At 37.3% G+C, this 19,707-nt stretch overlaps 1 protein-coding gene across 3 annotated transcripts in view; it reads left to right on the top strand.

Moving 5' to 3' along the window:
- Positions 1–19,707, top strand: part of LOC136264435 (E3 ubiquitin-protein ligase RNF31-like) — a 25,308-nt gene extending 5,601 nt beyond the window's left edge. For all 3 annotated transcript variants that reach the window (XM_066059170.1, XM_066059169.1, XM_066059171.1), the window contains exons 3-14: positions 554–2,425; positions 2,815–3,096; positions 12,363–12,590; positions 12,639–12,839; positions 12,889–13,164; positions 14,920–15,015; positions 15,076–15,190; positions 17,147–17,259; positions 17,304–17,511; positions 19,126–19,285; positions 19,336–19,507; positions 19,566–19,707. In XM_066059170.1, the coding sequence (XP_065915242.1) occupies positions 554–2,425; positions 2,815–3,096; positions 12,363–12,590; positions 12,639–12,839; positions 12,889–13,164; positions 14,920–15,015; positions 15,076–15,190; positions 17,147–17,259; positions 17,304–17,511; positions 19,126–19,285; positions 19,336–19,507; positions 19,566–19,616 (3,774 nt within the window). In that variant the 3' untranslated portion in view covers positions 19,617–19,707. The remainder of the gene's footprint in view (positions 1–553; positions 2,426–2,814; positions 3,097–12,362; positions 12,591–12,638; positions 12,840–12,888; positions 13,165–14,919; positions 15,016–15,075; positions 15,191–17,146; positions 17,260–17,303; positions 17,512–19,125; positions 19,286–19,335; positions 19,508–19,565) is intronic.

Genomic DNA, 19,707 nt, shown 5'->3' with positions numbered 1-19,707 from the left:
ATAGAGTTTGGTTGTTGATCATGTGTGTAAACTTTAAATGACATAAGTTAGTTACAGTAGCCAAAGTGTTGATTTTTTCTATGACTAAAACAAATTACCTAGATGTGTAATCGGATGACTGAAAACAGAAGCGGTTTGAGCAGGAGAATTAAACTCTAACACTAGTGGTATGAAAAGCAGAATGCCTAAATTTTAAGGCTTCTTGGCTTCACCTTGTGTTGCATATATTTATTAGGGGTTGATTCACCTGTGTATTTACCTTGCCCATTTGTCACAGTGTGTTCATGTAATAGAAGTGATTTGCTGTTGCAAAGTTGTATACAAAATAAAGCTTAAGTGGGAAGGGTGAAGATTAATACAGGTTTGATAGTCATGGTTTGTTTTCCTTACATCGCAATCACCATTTGCATAAATTTAACTATGCTCTGGCATGTTGATCCTCTCATACAAATTGCTATTATAACAGGAATGTTAATTGTGTATATATTCCTGTTACCATTTTGTACTGTTACAGCATATAAGGAATTTAATCGTAGAGTTTCATATTTTACAGGGGCAAGATGGACAAATGGAGATGATGGTCACTGCATTTGATGTGTTATTCCGTTACACTGTTAACATGTTGAAACTGAAGCGTCCACGTAACTGGCACACAATCAAATTCAGCAACGCTCAATTCAAGGCACGAGCTGACTGTATGATTGGAACTAGATACATTCTTAAGCTCATGGGTTATACTCACCCTACGTTTGGAGAAAATAGAGACCAGATTGGCCTGTCGTATCCTGAACCTGCTGTTGTTGACCATGAAATGATCAAAATAGTTGGTACTGAGTTGCTCACCGCAAAGGTAGAAGTAAAAGCAGTACAAGAGCATGGGGGAAGATTTAGTTATCCACTTCCATTAAGCGATGTTCAATTAGACACTTCTCGTGTTGTGCAACCACCCAGAAATCCCCAGCTTGATGGTGACCTGTATACTTCCATGTCACATCAACAACCACCACAGCAGTTTGGAGCTGGCGGCTCAATGAGCAGTGGATCTTACGGTAGTTCTCAGTACTCAGCGAGTTCTCATCAAGGTATATCACAGAATAGCAGCTTTCAGCCTCCTAGTACTGGCACTGATTATCAACATGGAAATCAGTTACTTGGCAGTAGCTATGGACAAGGGAGTGTTCAGCCACACAGCAATATTAGTAGCTATAACACCCAACCACATAATAATCAGCAATATGACTATCAGAGAATTGATCCATATTCTAATCCTGGTTATGTGCAAGGAAGAGAGCAGCCCCGTGGTAATCAGCAGGTTTATTATAATCAGAGAAGCAATGAGTCTGGTTATCAATCCTACCATCAGTCGAATAGTCAATCCAGTAAAACAGTAACTTCTACTGATGGTATGGAGTCATTTTCACAGCCGAGCTCTAGTGAGCAGCCTCAAAGTACTGCTGCCAAGTTGGCAGCACTGAGAAAGAAAAAAGAAGGTATTTTACAAAACTTTAATCAGCCTGCTCAAGGTGATAGCAGTGCTTATCCACCATTTACAACTTCTCAATCTTCTGTTGAGCAACCAGTATCAAATATGCCGCCATCTACAAATGCAGCTGTCCAAACTAAGCCTCCCCCTGTAGCACCTAGAACAAAACTTCATGTGCTGACAAGTAATGCAAAACACAGTGAGGAAGCTCTCCATGAAGACACCAGTCAAGCTCAGAAAGTTCCAGCTCCAGTCCAAAAACGTGGACCCAGGACAATGGTGGAATGTGATTTTTGTGGTTTTCTCAATCATGAAAGTTGTAAACTATGTGTGGACTGTGAAAATTCCAGGAGTGAAAGCTGGAGAAAAGTGCAAATGCCCAGTCGTGGTGGTAGTACTGATAAGCCTCCACCACATAATAAAGCGCTGAACAATCAGCCGCCTCCACTGCATAATGAATCACCTCAGCCACCTAAACTGCATAATAAAACACCTCTGCAGATAACTGAAAGTGAAGCACATAATTTTCACTCTGAAGCAGCTGCACTTCCTAATGCACAATATGATGGTCAACCAAATTCAGTTGGTAATTCTCAATTATATCCTCCCAGTGGTAGTGCTGGAGCTTCTGGTACTACTCCACAACGTGAATTGAAGGATTTTGTTCCTGCAGTGAAGTATACTCCAGAAGAGAAAGAAGCTATTAGGAAACAGCAAGAAAGGGAAATGATGATGGAACGGCAGCAAGATACAAATGGGGGTGGGGCTGAAACTACCCCTCTGACCAGTTTTGTTCCTCGTAACGACAACTACAACTGGGATGATGGGGTGAAACGTACTGGGAATGCTCTATTTGATGTACCCGAAATGACTGGGCCAGACAATGCACAGTGGTACAAGGACTTGGGAAATAAAGGACATGTTTTGATACAAGATGTCAAGGTAACTAATGTAGCAGAAATGATGTTTAGTATGGGTTTTTTAATGTAGTATTGTAACAGTTTTAGCATGCATACCTTAGTCAATTCAGCATTTTCCATTATGAATGTTCTATTATAGTGGTTAATCTGCTCTATCTGACTGTTATATTAGAGTACCTTGATATTTATAATGCATCTCTTGTTCTTTATATTATCCACTTTTGAGGAATCAGTGTAAAGTTTCCTGTAACTATATTTCCTTGCCCTATTTGTGCTGGCCAAACTAAGGCAGTCTGGGGTTCCTGTTGCAAGCCCACAAATTAACATTTCAGATGGGGTTTCTGGAACCCCCTCTGTTCTGTCATCACAATCTCATAACTAAATGCATTTTCAATTTTTTTCTGTTTTTAGGAAGGGCTTAGACGGGGGTTCAATTTGGAAGAGATTCGATTGGCCACTCAGTTAGAACATAAGTATCATAGTCCTTGTGATTTCCTCTCAAGAGAGTGGCACAACTACATAGAACGGACAGTGTTTCAAGCTGGTCAGTACAGCGATGAAGAACACAGGAAGAGGAGAATGAATGGTAGTATTGGACGACCTAATAGAAAGGAGATTGTCAAAGTGTTAATTGAGGAGGGTGGAGATTGTGACAGGGCTGCTCATAAGTGCTGCAGTAACAGGATGAACATGGTATTTGAATTGTATTCATGCGTGTACTGTACAAATTAAGAGTAAGCTAGTAGACATATAAGTTGGCTATTCCATTTAGTATTGCATGTTTTGGGTAAGACAGGTGCAACAGATGGGAGACTAAATTTCATACTACAATTAAGTAGCTGCTTCATTTTTACTAATTTGTTAAAGATGTTATACACATGTGGCTATAACTGCTTTATTAGAGTATCTTGATCTCCCTGCTTGTCTTGAATGAGCTATGTAATAAAGTAAGAGGCATGGTTTACCATGTCTAGTTTAAATCACAGCTGATTGCAGCCACGTAGATAACTAAGGGGTGTGGTCATGGAATTAATCATTCCACCCGGCTATACCGGTGAGTTAATTGCAGTGGCAAGGTGGGCATTGGTGTCTAGAAAATGGGCTGCATTGCCATGACAAGCAGCATTTTGATGTTGCTAGCTTTATGACACTCACTTTCACCTCATCTACATGAGCAGGGTGAAGCGATCCATTAACTAATCAAGTCTCACTTATGGTAGCTGCGAGGATACTTGTCTGGACTTACTTTCGCACGTGTTTTACTTCTCGAACTGATGCAATACATTTTGATGCCACTAAAGTCAAGCAGCATGTATCACCAGTCTACCACAGTAAAATGTCTGGCTCAGTATTCAAAAGGCAGGCTATATTTTTGAGCGGAGTTTCCTATACATTTCATAAACTCTTCGCTGACTTGACAAAGTTGAGTGGTGCAGGCATAGCTACATTGCAGACTGACCATTTTCTAAAACAGTTCGACATCAAATGCCAGCATCTTCAAGGCATAAATGCTTTGTAGGAGGTGTTAGAATGATGCAATAGAAACCTCAGCGTATCTTCTGTCATGGCTACAGGGTAAACCACTTATAGAAATATTGGTGTGCAAAATAATAGATTTAACATTGTATATACGTATAGTCAGTACACGTTCACCTGAGCCCCCCTCCCAAATACAGTAATATTAAAGGAACAAGCATGTTTTCATATCATGTTGTAAGCATGTTTGCACACTAGAATCTCCATACTAAATGTATGGAATATTTTTAAAGCCACATAACTCACTTGTTTTTCCCCATCATAACGCTTTTTTGATTAACAGTTCTGGCATTTAAAGGGCTAAATATTTGGGCAGCTGACACATGTAACATGAGTTATTAACAAGAAGCGAGGGCTCAGGTGAATGTGAACCGACTATAGTACATGCAAACTTCTTATGGTTTAAAAGAAATCAAGTATAACAGTCACTGAGGGGTCAGAATGCATCAAGAAGGAGATGTCCTGACTGGATAATTTAATTTAATTTGGTTGTTATTGTGCATTGTTTGTTGTTTTTGAGTATTTGAAATTAAAAATAATAATAATAATAATTTAAAAAAAAGAAGGTGTCCACGGTTTGAATCAGGAACACCCAAATCTTTAACCACTGAGCCATTGTTGCCAGCTGTCCACCTCACTTGATTTGTACTTTTAAATGAAAGTTCCTGGTCAAGTCTACCAAATGAGACTTAATACCTGTATTAGAAGTACTCAAAAGAATGTGCACATTGTTCAAATAAAACATGCAATGCATTACAGCTATATCTTCTGTCTTCAATAATCATCATGTATCTGTAGGTAAGACGAAAACTAAACCTCCAGCCAGTCTATGGCCATCTTTGGGGCCATGTAAAATGCAAAACAAATTAAAATCATGAAAGAGTGTAGCTTTTAAACACCTGCGTTGTAAAAGTTGTGAAATCAAAGGTCACAACCATAAATATTAGCAATGCACTTGGATATAGGGATCATACAGTGACATGCAGTCATGAGTTCAGTTACAAACCCAAAACATGCAAAGGTTTAACCAATCCTTGGTTGCAATTAGGGCATGCACTAGCCATATTAAATTATACATCAGTAGATAAATGCGTATTCATTTTATTAAGCCTTCTTCTATGTTATGGTTAGACACTAGACACCAGGCATAAATGCTGAGTATGGGGTGTTAGAATGATGCTACAATACATAGAAACCAAGGCATAGCTATGGCTCTGCAGTACACCTATATTTATAGTATGTTCACGTTGAGCTGAATCCTGAAAAACAGCTAAAAATTAAAAGTGGATTTTTTCTCAACAGAGTTAACATTTCAGCCAACCAGATGATTATTGGTAACAGCAAAGGTGTCAACAACAGACACGTACGGTTTGGCTCCATTACAAGTTCGGGAAAGGGCTGTAATGGACACTGTACTTATATGGCTTCCCCATAGAAAATGTATTGTGAAAATTTTGATTGGCCGTAAATATTATGTCAAACATTTGAACAAAAAGATTTTGAAACATTTTTAGCGGGTCAAGCAGTACTACAAATGAGCCAAATTTCAAGATCATGTGTAATTGCATCCATGAGTTATTAAATTTTTTTGAGGATTCAGCTCAACGTGAACATACTATAGTTATACCAAGGTATTAACAAAGCCACAGTACTACTAGATGAATAAAAAATTGGAAATTTTAAAATAGGAATAGGGATCGCTCAAAAAAGCCACAAAACAAGAAGGGATCGCTGGGGTGGTAATGTAAACCACAAATCCCTATTTTGACTCACTTCAAATGACAGAGCATGTAAGTAAAGATTTATGACAGAGTCAAAATAGGGATTTGTGGTTTACATTACCACTCCAGCAATCCCTTCTTGTTTTGTGGCTTTTTTCAGCGATCCCTATTCCCATTTTAAAATTTCCAATTTTTTATTCATCTAGTTTGTATACTTTTTATTAATTCAGTAATGGATTATGAAGAAGACTATTGTGAATAGTGTAATTTTGTATTCTGCATAGTAATGCTGTCAACATTTCAGTACAAACATGAAACTGATCAAATTGCAATGTACATACAGACTGAGAGTCTCCTAATATGAGCTACAATTTACATTACTGGTGCCTTTAATAGCTGTCAAATTCAGTGCAAGGATTGTTGTTATACACTTGACTGCATTATACATCAGGGTGAATTCCCTTCAGACTGGAAGAGGGCATATGTAACACCAGTATACAAGAAGGGCCCGCGTACTAACCCATCAAACTATAGACCTATATCATTGACTAGTATTTGCTTCAAGTTGTTGGAACATATCATCTCCTCAGCAATATCTTCTCATGCTATTGACTACAATATCATGTGTACAAATTAACATGGATTCTTTGATTGATAATGAAAACTGTGGTGAATAGTGTAATTTTGCATTCTGCATAGTAATGCCGTCAACGTTTCAGTACAAACATGAAACTGATCAAATTACAATGTGCATACAGACTGAGAATCTCCCAATATGAGCTACAATTTACATTACTGGTGCCTTTAATAGCTGTCAAATTCAGTACAAGGATTGTTGTTATACACTTGACTGCATTATTAGAGTATTTACATGACTGCTCTATTAGAGTATTTAATCTGGATAACCTGCCCACATACAATAATCACGGAGCAAGAAAAGCCACCTTGCAACAAAGTCATCAGCCCAGATTAAGCTTCCAGGCCTATACTGAGCTTAATAAAGACGGATTTTATTAGCCACAAGCAGCACACACCAAAAAACCTAAGTCTGAGCAAGATCTTGTATGGCTTCTCGAGCATGATGGCGTTTTGGCAAGAAGAAACGGCCCGGTTTGGGCTGTTTCCATCCGAAAACTAAATCAAAAATAGGTCATGGACACGCACAATGATCCATTCAGCAAGTCTTGCTACTTTTTATCCCAGGATTCTCCTTGTAAACTTCGCTATCCCTGTGAAAGAATAATAATATTATGCATAATAGAATAATATGAACAAACGGGCATATTTCAGTTTTGTCTGAAATATACATACTGTTTCCTTTTCACTTGATACTTACTAGTGGACCTATACTCATTGCAAAGAACCACCAGAGGATTGTTTTGAGTTGAAGGATGCTTTTCAAGGTGGTTTTTAGGTGTGCGTTCTATTAGGATTTTTGCAAAAAAAACTAGAGCTCGGCGGTATTGAAATTTGAATACACGGTATTAGTGACAGGAAAATATCACGGTATATCGGTATATAGTTAGCTTGTTATTGTAACTATTGCATCATTTCTTGAGCCTAGTAAGAAGCGGTATCATCCCAAAAGCTAAAAATATATATATATAGTTCAGTACGATTAGGCATGTGTTATAATGTGACAACCTCAAGTTTTTGTTCAGGGTGTTTCTGCTAAACTATCGACAAATTGGATAATTAAACACCAAAGGCTGGGTTAAAAGCAATCCTATACCGGTATTCATCAATATACCGGTATTTCGATATATCAGTTATCAAAGGCTGTCACGGTATGATAATCGGTTATGGTAATTTATCATGATAAACGGTATTACCGATATATCGCAGAGCACTACAAAAAACATGGGTGATCCCTATTATGAACCCACTATCGTGGTTCATGATATACCGAGGTCTAATACCGAACAGGAGCGCATCGAATCCTGTGGACAAGGGAGCATGTAACTCCATACACTACCAATGCTACGGGCAAAATTCAAACATGGCGTTCAGTGTTACTATATATATACCACTTTCACACCTCACTTCAAAGGGAAGAGAAAGTTTACAAGTGATATAATAGTACTGCTATCAGTGCTCAGGAACACATTAACGAGAAATGGAGGTAGTATATACAAGTTATATTCCTCCTAGGAGTGATATAACTTGTATATGATATACTACCTCCTATTCTCATTAATGCATTCCCTCAGAAATCATCTGATTTCTTTGATGAAACTGTGTGATCTCCTCTGCTTTAATATAGTAACACTTCACAGGATCGATAGTGGGTTTTAATTTTATAAAGTGAGCCAAAGCATAGATCATGGACTTGGGAAAGAAGATAGTTCATTGTTTTACTGAATGAAGAAGGTCACAGGTTAGTTTATATTGCTGTTCTGATTGTATAGTCACGTGGCGATGTCCAGACACTAGGCGTAGCGCTAATTGATTTGGCCATTAGTATTAACAATATTACTCACTACTTTAGTTTATTAATGACCAGTAAAATAAGTATTTTATTGCAAAAGGAAGGCTGTCAAATCAGAGAATAAACTTGTAGTCAACAGGAGTAATTTCACATCGCCTGTGAATAATGAAATGCTATCTTGTTATGCCTGTGCTACTATGCTTCCATCATGCCATTCGACTTGGTTTCCATAGCTTCGTTTCAGTGGTGTCGGTAATGTGACGTACTCAAGTATGCGTCTCCGTATAATATCCTAATAAGGAATTTTACAAAGTTACTTTTTATAGTACACGGCAGCCATGTTTGAATTTCACTGTTTACGATGTTACATGCTCCCTTGTCCGTAGGATTCGATACGCTCCTGTACTGAACCATGGTACTGAAATATCAAAAATACCAAATATATTGTAGTAGTTAATAGTAAAATACAAGGAATTAAATGTTGTGGCATCAAAATAACTGTGTGTTAGCAGAATGGGGAACTGAGTGCAATTGTGTTTTGTTTGCCTTACCACTTACTAAATGTCTTTCCTATTCTCAATTTGTTGTACAGTACCGATTCAACGGCAATACCTATCATACAGTACGATAGCACTGTATAGTAGGGACCACAAAGGAGTAGGCGTGGCCCATGAAACAACACCACCCAAAAACCAGCCTCAATTTTCCCTGACGAAAATGAGGCAGTATTGGTTAGGTAAAACTAAGTGCAAACCAACTTTCAGATCAACCCAAAACACTTTCAACTAGTTGTTACAGAATTTTAAAAATAATTTATTTAACGGAATTTTCTACTGACTGACTGACTGATTCTTCAGACAAGCATACCTCGATAACAGCTAAGGATACGGGCTTGATTTTTTCACTGTTCGACTTTGCTTCAGCTTGAGAGGTGCCTATTGGCATACCGCAGTACGTACAATGCATTCTTCATGGACTTACCAGTGTCCTCCTTTGTGTCCCATTCATCTATGCTGACAGCGAAAAGTGTCGATTTGGTGGTAGCACATGATGGCTTCCCTTCGTAACGGAAATCGTTTGTATTTTTCATAGTGGCTGTTTTGATTGCAGAGGTGCTTTTCGAACAGTTCTCAATTCGTACTGCTGTGTAACAGGTTGAACACAGCTAACAAAAAGGTGTAATGGATACTTCACTTTTCAGACAATAATTGATATAACTGGGGCGCACAGCACCATTTCTTTCAGTATGCATGGATTACAGAGGTGCTTTTCGAACAGTTCTAGATCTGAAATGCTGTGTAACAGGTTGAACATAGCTGACAACAAAGCGTAATGGATACTTCACTTTTCAGACAATAATGATATAGCTGGGATGCACGGTGCCATTTCAAATGCAGTATGCGTGGGTTCACCAGTCATAATAGTATTTACAAAAAAAAGTTTACAAACAACTACACAGAAAAATGTGGAATTTTCAACTAGAGTAAGGACCATAGCACATTGATAAAAAGTACTGAAACAAGCTGGAGTAGTGCATGATATTAAATCACAGTAAAACAATAAGAAGTGTTATATCCCTACTGTGCTCAAGATACCATAATGGAAATGCACAGTAGGGATATAACACTTCTTATTGTTTTACTGTGATTTAATATCGTACACTACTCCAACTTGTTTCAGTACTTTTTATTGATGTGCTATGGTCCCTACTCTAGTTGAAATTTCCAAAAAAATTTGTGTACTTGTATTTAGTAATACCAAGGTAAATATATTGAATAAAGGTTTTGGCAATACTGCAGAGCCCTAGGCGTAGCCAAGGTTTCTATTGCATAATTCTAACACCTCCTGTGAAGCCTGGTGTTTGGTGTCAAGCTGTTTTAGAAAATGGTCAGCCCATGACAAGTTAATGTAGCTATGCCTTGCGCCACTAGGTTTTGCCAAGAGTTTATGAAAGGCTGTACAGGAAACTCCACTTTGAAAATGTACCTGCCTTCTGAATACTGAGCCAGATGTTTTACTGTGGTGGTAGACTGGTGATATACACTGCTTGACTTTAGTGAGTAAGGATAAAATTGAGTCCAGACAAGTATCCTTGCAACTGCCACGAGTAAGACTCGATCAGTCAATGGACCATGTAGAAGAAATGAAAGTGGATATCATAAAACTAACAACATTAAAATGCCACTTGTGACAGCCACGCAGCCCATTTTCTAGGTAAATAAGATACCAATACCTGCCTTGGCACTGCAATTAACCTACCGGTATAGCCGTGTGGTGAAAAGCACTAACTAGTTACTAGTCTAGGATTGGTCATGCTACTGACAATATTCCAGCGGTTAAGGTTACGGTATAGTCATGGGCAATCATTCAAAATTTTGAAGCCTATCGATACTTTTTGAGAAGCCCAGAAAACCAGTCTAGCAGTGTGAAAAGTTTTAAATGAAGGTGAAGCCCTTCATATTTAATGTTTTTATGTAGCTAAGAGAGAATAAACGTCTTAATGATTAAGACAAAATATACATTACAAGCATACAGGGGCCTAGACACAGGGGTACCATGTGCTGATGGATCAGTACAGGAGCCCTGGCAAGACTTACATTAACTAAAGGTAAATTAAATTACAATACACAAAAAAAAACAAAAAAAAACTATATCTACAAATATGTAATACTTAAAGTTTACCTAAGGTGGTCTAAAAGATCCCAGCCCGGGGAGGCTCTAGAATTAAAAAATCGGTAAGAACAGGACACAGCAATGCGAGCTGCCTGCTCAAACAAGGATCTTTGCTGTTGAGAGCCTCCCGGAGTGGGAAGATCATTGAAAACAATTCTTCATCAATCAAAGGCCAGTCAAATTGTGCTCGGGTCGCAGGTTGCGAGGTGGAATCTCTTTGAGCTACCATCTGGGCCTGTTCAAACACGTACTCAACAGTGTAGTTTGAGGCAGGTGGAACACTACAGTTTGTTGTAGTAACACAAGTAAGCCAGCCCGTACATCGCTCAGCTCTAGCTGTCACTACCATGTTTTTCCGCCACCAAATACAGCAAAAGCTGTAGGCTCTATTGGCATTTCTGGGGCATAGTGATGCTGTATATTAAATTTATTAGGTCCTGTGGAAGCGTTTTTGGCGTGTTTCTTCCCAGTGACTCAGATACAAGCCTTCAAAGAGCTTGTTTCACTCGAAAAAACTACTAGAAGTTCAATAAAACGTCTATACAACCAATAACTTTAAAAATCGCTTCCACAGGACCTAGATATTTTAGTTGTTTGGTCACCTGTGTTGAAATAAGGATTCAGTAATCTGTTAGTCTGGTTTTTGGCAGTACGTTTTTATAAAACATCACTCTATTGTGGACCACACACCCAAGAACAGTCATTGTTCTACAGTAAAAACAAACAAGCACAATTAGTTGTATTGCTAACACAACAGAGTTGTTGAAATTTATTTATTCCTGCTTAGTTTAAAGTAGGTTTTGTAGTTTGTTCCGCCCACGCATTTTAAACTATTCCGTAACCTTAACAGTAAATTCTTAGTGATAATAAATTAACAGGTGTGAGTCTCTTCATACTAAGACTTCTGTTGGAGTCTCTTCTTGAATAAGAAACTTCTATTTTAATCAAACTTCAAATTATTGCTAACTAGATGTGTGCAATGACAAATTTAGACTTATCTTGATATTTCCTTTTGAACTTATCTCGATTATCTAACATATCTAGATAATTGAAACAAGTATTTTTTTAGTTAACTATAAAATAATGTAACCAGTAAAGTGAGCAAATTACAATTTGGAGAGTATTAAAATTGAAAAATGTTATTTTTAACACTGAGCCCAAATGGTGGGAGGGTCTACACCATTAGATATATTCTTTGGTATACAAGTACGTAATTTACGGAAGTTTACTATTATCTAGATTAATAAACCTATATCAACCTTATCTCAATAAGTCGTATGGTAACTCGATAGTCGGATATGTCTAAATAATAATCGCACACATCCATACCATTTTCTAATAGATGGTAAATAATTTTAACAACAACTGCCATGAAGCCTAACTTCTATTCAGGTGTGCATCTTGTGTATCGCCTATTGTATCTACTGCATGCACATTTTGAGTGAAAGTAAATTGTGTTAAGTCCTATTTAGAGCAATTGTGTGCTTATAAAAAAAAGTGAAACTATTGGGCATACATACTATTCAGTGTATATAAAAACACAACTAGATGAGGTTTATCTTGTCTGCTTACTGGTATATTATTTTTATTGGTTAATATAGATTCAAAAATTGATGGCTGAACTTAAACTACCACAATCTCAGGCTGTTTTCGCTTTGGAAAAAAATGGTCTTGATGTGGAGAAAGCCATTCATGCTGTCTACTATGAGAAGATCCACACTGCTCAATTGTATGATTATATCTGGGGAGACTTGGAAGGTGGAGGGATTCGACAAGTACAGAATGAAAAAGTAGGACAGATGATCAAACAGGAACAGCGTAGAGATCACGTTAGATTCCTTTTTGCTTTGTAATTGTTGATTAATGTTTGCTTTCAGTATCTTCATCGACTCCTGATGGCGGAATACAAAATGCCCAGTACTAGTCATTGTGAAGTATTAGTTCATCTGGTGAGGGAGTGTAACCTAACACTGGGAGCTTGTCTTGATGTGGCTAAGATGAATGATGATGTTGAAACAGCCAAGAGGCTCCTCACTCAGGAATGTCCTATATGTAGCGATCAGTTTACAAGAGATAAAGTAAGTAGAAATATAATCTGTCATTGTTGTTGCTATTGATGTTATTTAGATGGTTAACATGGTTCATTGTGATCATGCTGTGTGTAAGGATTGTTTTATTGGCCATTTTAATATAATGATCGGAGAGAAGAGTATCAAACACTTCAACTGCATGTTGTGTGCAGAACCAGACATGTCATCAGAAACTATTGATATGGACCTGTACCTGCAGTTATTCAGTGGCTTAGTACAGGCACACTTGAGTAAAGAAATTTATGATATGTTTACTCAGAAGGTGAATGAACAAGCCATGACAAAGAACGATAATTTCCGATGGTGTATTAAAGTGAGTATATTGTATGTCCTGTACTGTGTGTAAAAAAGACAAAACTGCAAAGAAATGTAAGTTAATTATTCTTCTTGAAAGTTTGCTACCAAATATAGATCAGGTCAGTAAAGGAGTGTCACTATATTTAGTGAACTGGGGCTATTGTACTGACATAGTTTTGGTTTTTACATAATGCTGTGGTTGAGTCTTACTGTAGTATGTATATGTTGAGAACTCATGAATGGAATTACACAAGTTCTTGAAATTTGGCTCATTTGTAGTACTGCTTGACCTGCCAAAATATTGCAAATCTTTTCATTCCAGTGTCTGGCACAATATTTTTTGTCCAAAATTCTCACATTGTGAAGTACTAATTTTGTTAGGACCCCTTCCCAAACTTGTGATGGAACCAAACTGTGCATGTCTACTCTTGACACCTTTACTGTCAGTATTAATCACCTGGTTGGCTGAAATGTTACTACTCTTGAGAAAAATATGCTGTATATAGCTGTTTCTCAGGGTTCATCTCAACTTGTACTGTAGCTAAGGGAACCTACATAGCTCACTATGACATTGTCTTTTGTAACTTAGAAAATAATATGCTTTGATCTTTGGAGGATAATGAGGTCTTTAAATCCACTAAGAGACCTGCTGGCAGGTTCTTAAAATGGTTATAGAGACCTGCTAGCAGAAAGACCTCAAGCATCATAAATCTCACTTTCAATCATTGATTTGCAATGCTCCCTCCAAGCATATTCAGATAGCCTGCAATGAGTGACCACTCACCCAGGCCAACAGGTGGTTAACCACTCTATTCATTTTATAGGCATACCTAAAGCAATTCGATTATGGAATCTAACATTGTGCATATGTTTATTATGATGAACGAAGAAGTCCAGAAATATCACGGAAAATTCTGTTTAGTGTCCATCTGTTTCTAGAGTGTTTTAAGGCTGTTTTCGTCTTCTATTGAATAATACTAAAGACCTAAATAGTAAGCTTCCTTGTAGAAACGTTATTTTACGCTACATGTAATGTGGGTGGGGTCCACATTGGAAACCATGTCGGCTGTTCTTCATACTACTGTGGCCTAACTGAAGACACAACTTGTGACAAATTGTTCCCATCGTATAAATCCACACAAGCTGCTTCTTCGACACACATGTTCTTTACACTTCTGTGAGTACTGACTACTGCTAATCTGAGCACTAACTAACCTGGGTTAACCTTATCGATCACTCCCATTTCCCAGCTGTGTCGGATCCAAGTCTAAGGCTTGTGAACTTGTGAAAGGAAGCAGTGCAAGCTTCGATATTTTTTTTTTTTAGAACTTCTACAAAAGCACATTCACTCTTCCGCGATTATTTTAACAGTGTGTGACAATTTCAGAATGGCATATAACCAATGATTCCACCTATATGCCCATATAAAACACATACATTTTCTAGGTCGGTTAGAGACCATGGCCCCGGATCTTCGTGCTAGGTCTCTAACCTACACATAAATAAATAAGTGAAGCTGGGTTTAGGGTGATATTTTTTGGCATTGAATTCCAAACTTTCGTCATCTACAGTACTACTAATTCTGTGAATACTTTATAGCTTATATATAACTGGACTATTTTGTTACGAGATGCATATACGTTAGAATACACGAATTTAACATATAAATTTTTTAATCGTAAAAGTAAAGAAAATTACTTAAACCATCCTGTTTCCTTGTTATCATTGCTATGATATTTGACATTTTGCTATACTTTATTATTGCTCATAGTGTACTACTGGCTTTATCAGCGAACTGGGAAGACAACTGGTACAGTGTCCAAATGCTACTTGTGGCCAGCAGATGTGCTTTCAATGCAAAAAGCCTGTAAGGAGCGTACACACTAAACTATTCATATGATTATTCATGTACATTGTTTACACATAGTGGGAGAAAGCACATGATGGACTATCTTGTGAACAATTTGCTAAGTGGGAGATAGACAATGATCCTGAACTACAAGCACAGGGACTGGCTGCTTATCTCAATGAGGAGGGAATTGGTTAGCAGATGTCATAGTAGTCTTTCCCCCAGACCACAAGAGTCTGGTGACACGCAATAAAAATGTTTGGCTATAAAGCAAAGCCTTATGATTGTGAACTTGATCTTCACTGATGATGGAGTGCTGCTTGATGCTATGGTAAGATTTGTTGATAGACTGTGACCAGTAAAGGAGAGGGCGATAATAACAAAGTGAATTCTAGTCACGTAAAAGTATAGGATTAACTGATGTCACAGGTGTTCTAAAATATGATTGGCAACCAATGAATTCCTTTGTCACTGCCATTGCGTGTCATCATGCAGACCCATATGGTCTGGGGGATGAGACTAACATCAATTTACATCATGGTACTTATCCATGGCTGATCCAGAATAGAGAACTTATATTGTATGTACAGTGGAACCTTCCTAAAGGACACAGAGGAAATCTGTCTATGTATCATTACTATAAATGTTTTATAATCTCTTCCTAAGAAGTTGATATTACCTTATTTTGTCTCTCAAAATGAGATAAGGAGAAACCTGTATATTTAGGGAACCTTTGCAGCAGTGTGCTGATTACAGTGGAACCTGTTGTTGATATTAAGGACACCTTCATAATCTAGACATTTGTCATAATATGTCATTGGTCCCAAATTATCCCTTAGTATGTATACCAACCAGGAAAATCAGGACACCTTGACAATCACGACACCTTGACAATCACGACACCTTGACAATCACGACACCTTGACAATCACGACACCTTGACAATCACGACACTTGGTTACACAAGCTCATAAAGTTCCAGATCAGCTTACATGATAGAGAATAATCAAGTGTCCAGATTGTGCAGGTGTCCTTCCACTAAGATAAAAAATGCTGCATCAATGATAGGCTCAATGTGTAATGTACTTTGAGACTGCTATACAGACTATAGACAGATTTCTTGATGGTATATATGCATGTTTATAAGTAACTTCCTATAGTTTATACACATTCACCTAAGCCCCGCCAAATAATAATCAGTGGGGTGAACATGTGTTCACTCCCAATGGTGTTGTACTGGAACAAACATGTTTTCATGTTGTAAACATGTTTGTATGCCTGAATTGTCCATACTAAATGTATGGGATATTTTTTAAGTCTCATACTTGCTAGTATCAAAGCTTCAAAATAAACAGTTTCAGCGTTTAAAGTGTTTTATGGCACTACTAAATGCTTAGGCAGTTGGCCCATCCATGTAACAAGAGTTATTAACAAGTAGAGCTGAGCGATAGTAGAAAATTCACTATCACAATAGATGTTGAAATATTATTCACGATACGATAATATCGCGATAATTATACTTTGAATGATCTTCAGTCAAGTTCCAAGTATTCAATGCATGCTAAGCATAATTAACACCATCATAGATTACTATTTGCTTGGTTTTCTTGTAAGTGCATCAATTAGGTAATTAATTGTGTGGGCGACCGATATTTCTACAATTTTTGTTACAGCCTTGCAGCCAAAATTTTCCATGATAAAGGATAAAGCAAGCCAAGTAGTTATAAACCAGCTAAGCCAGCTTCCCAAGCTGCATTTTTAGTGGAAATCTAGGCCCAAGTAATTGCGTGGGCGGCCAATAAATATACACAGCTTGTTATAGTCTTGCAACCAAACATTTTGCAAATAAGCAAGCTTAAGGAGTTAAAAACAATTAAATAAACTTGGTAACTATGTTTCTAGTAATCTTACAGCAATATCACGATAGTAAGCTGCAATTATCATATCGCGATAATGATTTGTTGATCGCGAGTATTGAACTATCGATTTTATCGCTCAGCTCTATTAACAAGAAACAAGGGGCTCGGGTGAACAAGAGAAAAAAGTAATAAATTATGTTAGTGATGTTAATGCTGACCTGCATGATTTTATCCCTGATTCTTACCCCTTCCTTAAATGCAGTCCTGTTTGTATTATCTCTTCTTTTCAGAGTGTCCTTCTTGTGGGTTTAAATATGCTCTGGCTAAGGGAGGATGTATGCATTTCAAGTGTACACAATGTCCTGCAGAGTTCTGTAGTGGATGTGGTGGATTATTTAAAAAGGTACTAGCATATAATTCTTGCAGTGTTTTATTGGTGTATTTTAGGATTGTACCAAATATGAGTCATGTCGTGCAAGAGGGCTTCATGCTCATCATCCTCGTGACTGCCTTTCCTTTCTTCGTGATGAAAGTGTTGATGACCTTCAGAAACTACTCACTGATAATAATGTACAGTTTGACATTGAACCACCTGAAGGACAAGTAATGGCTGAAGCCAATAAAGAAATTCAAGCTTTGCAAGGTCAAGCAGCAGGTTAGCAAAGAACTTTTGTATTAAAAGACTTGTACCAACTCAGAGCATGCCTATATTGTAAACAACAAAAGTTTGGCAAATCAAAGAAAATCATCTTAGCTATTGTAGCTATATCATTCAATATTGGCCACATTGTAAAATCACTCTGCCAGCCAAAATTGTTTAGCATGCTTATTTGTTAAGCTTTATAATCTCTTTCATTGTTTTTGTTAACAATTACAAGTTGCCAAAAGTATGCTTAATTTCCATTAAATAATAAATCCCTTTCACCGCTACAACCTGATTTATCCAGTACGACACTATAAAAGACACTTCAAGTATAATTCTAATGTGCTACCACTTCTATCATGTGTTTCATAGTGATGTGCTTACGCCGAAACAAGCACACCCACAGAGGTTCCATTTCTGGGATAACTGGATTCTTTGTACACTATTGTGGGCTTGTTATGTAATAGCACAAAGTTTTTCTTTAAAATCAGAAAAGACGAGTTTTATGTAATCCCATTAAAATACAAAGTGTGTTAATTAATTAAAATTACTTAGTGGTTTTATTTATGCAAACAAAACAGCCTATCGAGGTCCTTAGTCTATAGCAGCTACTTAGTACTATAGTGTACTAAGTACTACGATGCTAAGTACTAAGTATTAACTATACTAAGTATTAACTAAGTACTATAGTGTACAGTGTAGCTTTTGTAACATGATTTGCTATAGACTGTATAGTCCCCAGAAAATTTAGCAGTGAAAGGGTTTACATAAATAAAACCATTAGATGGCTTTATGGTACATTCTACATTTGTAGCAAGATTGTTAATATATATGACCATCTGAGAAAAAATCGGTTGTTGTCACACATTCCTATCAATTATTGTTTCACTGTTATCTGTAGTAACAAAGTAATTACAGGACAACAAAACCACCAAATATGGTAAAAACAACTTAAATAAGTAGTCAGTTACAAAGAAAGCTGCTACAGGTAAGTATTACAATCCATATGACTAGTCTCCTTATACTGAGCAATCATTTCTTTGGCTGGTTTCTTCAAGATTTATCCCCAAATCTCGTATCACACACACACAAGTGAATCATGTCATATTTCTGAAAAACAGCCGATTGACTGTCTTAGCCTTTCTATTGCAATCCAGTGGACCCCAAAACGTGACCATCGACTCAAGGATTCATGAATATCAGAATGTGATAAATTAGGGCAGAAATAATTACTGCAAATACTCAGGTACTCATAAAGGATTTTGGTACTCCGATAGTAAACTGGTACTCAAGTACTTGTTAAGATCACATGACCCAGCTCACATGATGCATTTGCCAGACACAATGAAGGCTACAGAGTTTGATTGGCATAATTTCGTGTCAGTAACACTAATATCAGTACTTTAATACAGTGTGTGTATCATTGTTGTTACTTTAAACTGCTTACAGTCAGTATAAAACATGTCACATGGGTATGACTACAAATAGACAGTATTTGTGAGTACTCAACTGTTAACTCTAGAGAGTACTCGTATAATAGAAAATTATGATCATTTCAACCCTCTGATAAATCAATGAAAATATTATAGATCATAGCTAGAGCATGTTAATTCTATTTCATTACAGATGATGCAGACCAACCAGCACTACCAGTAGCTATTCAACCAGTAGCTGCTCAACCAGTTTTGAAGTGTCGTGTAATGTTACAGAAGGAAAATCCTGGTGGTGCTCCAATGGATGAGGAATGTGGCAATCCAGTACAAAGTGGTCATGCTGGATTGTGCGAGTGAGTAATACAATATGTAAATGATGAAGTTTGATTGTTTGGTTAAACAGGAGACACTACAAGGAGTATTTGGTGTACAAGGTTAACCAGAATAATATTGATCCTCTACCATTGTGTCAAACACCTGGTCAATTACAAGCCATTCTCAGGAGAGATGAGATAAAAATTCCTGACCAAAATGCTGGGGAAGGAGAAGAGGAATACTGTGAACGACTGAGACAGGTAAGTAGGCAAATTTCTAATTTCCACGTATCCATAGTACACCTTTGTTTTTCTCTAGTACATCAGCGAGAAACTTCCTTTGGAGAAAAGGAAAGTGCTCAACTTTTAGGATTCTTAACTAACCACTGTACATGCTTTTTAAAATATATTTTTAGAGTGTTTGTATGCTGCACAATTTTTAAAAACGTTTTTATTATGTA

Source organism: Dysidea avara, chromosome 8 (genome assembly GCF_963678975.1).
Source record: "Dysidea avara chromosome 8, odDysAvar1.4, whole genome shotgun sequence".
Taxonomy (NCBI): Eukaryota; Metazoa; Porifera; class Demospongiae; order Dictyoceratida; family Dysideidae; genus Dysidea; species Dysidea avara.
The sequence above is the reverse complement of the archived record's forward strand: the minus strand, read 5'-3'. Positions and strand labels throughout refer to the sequence as shown.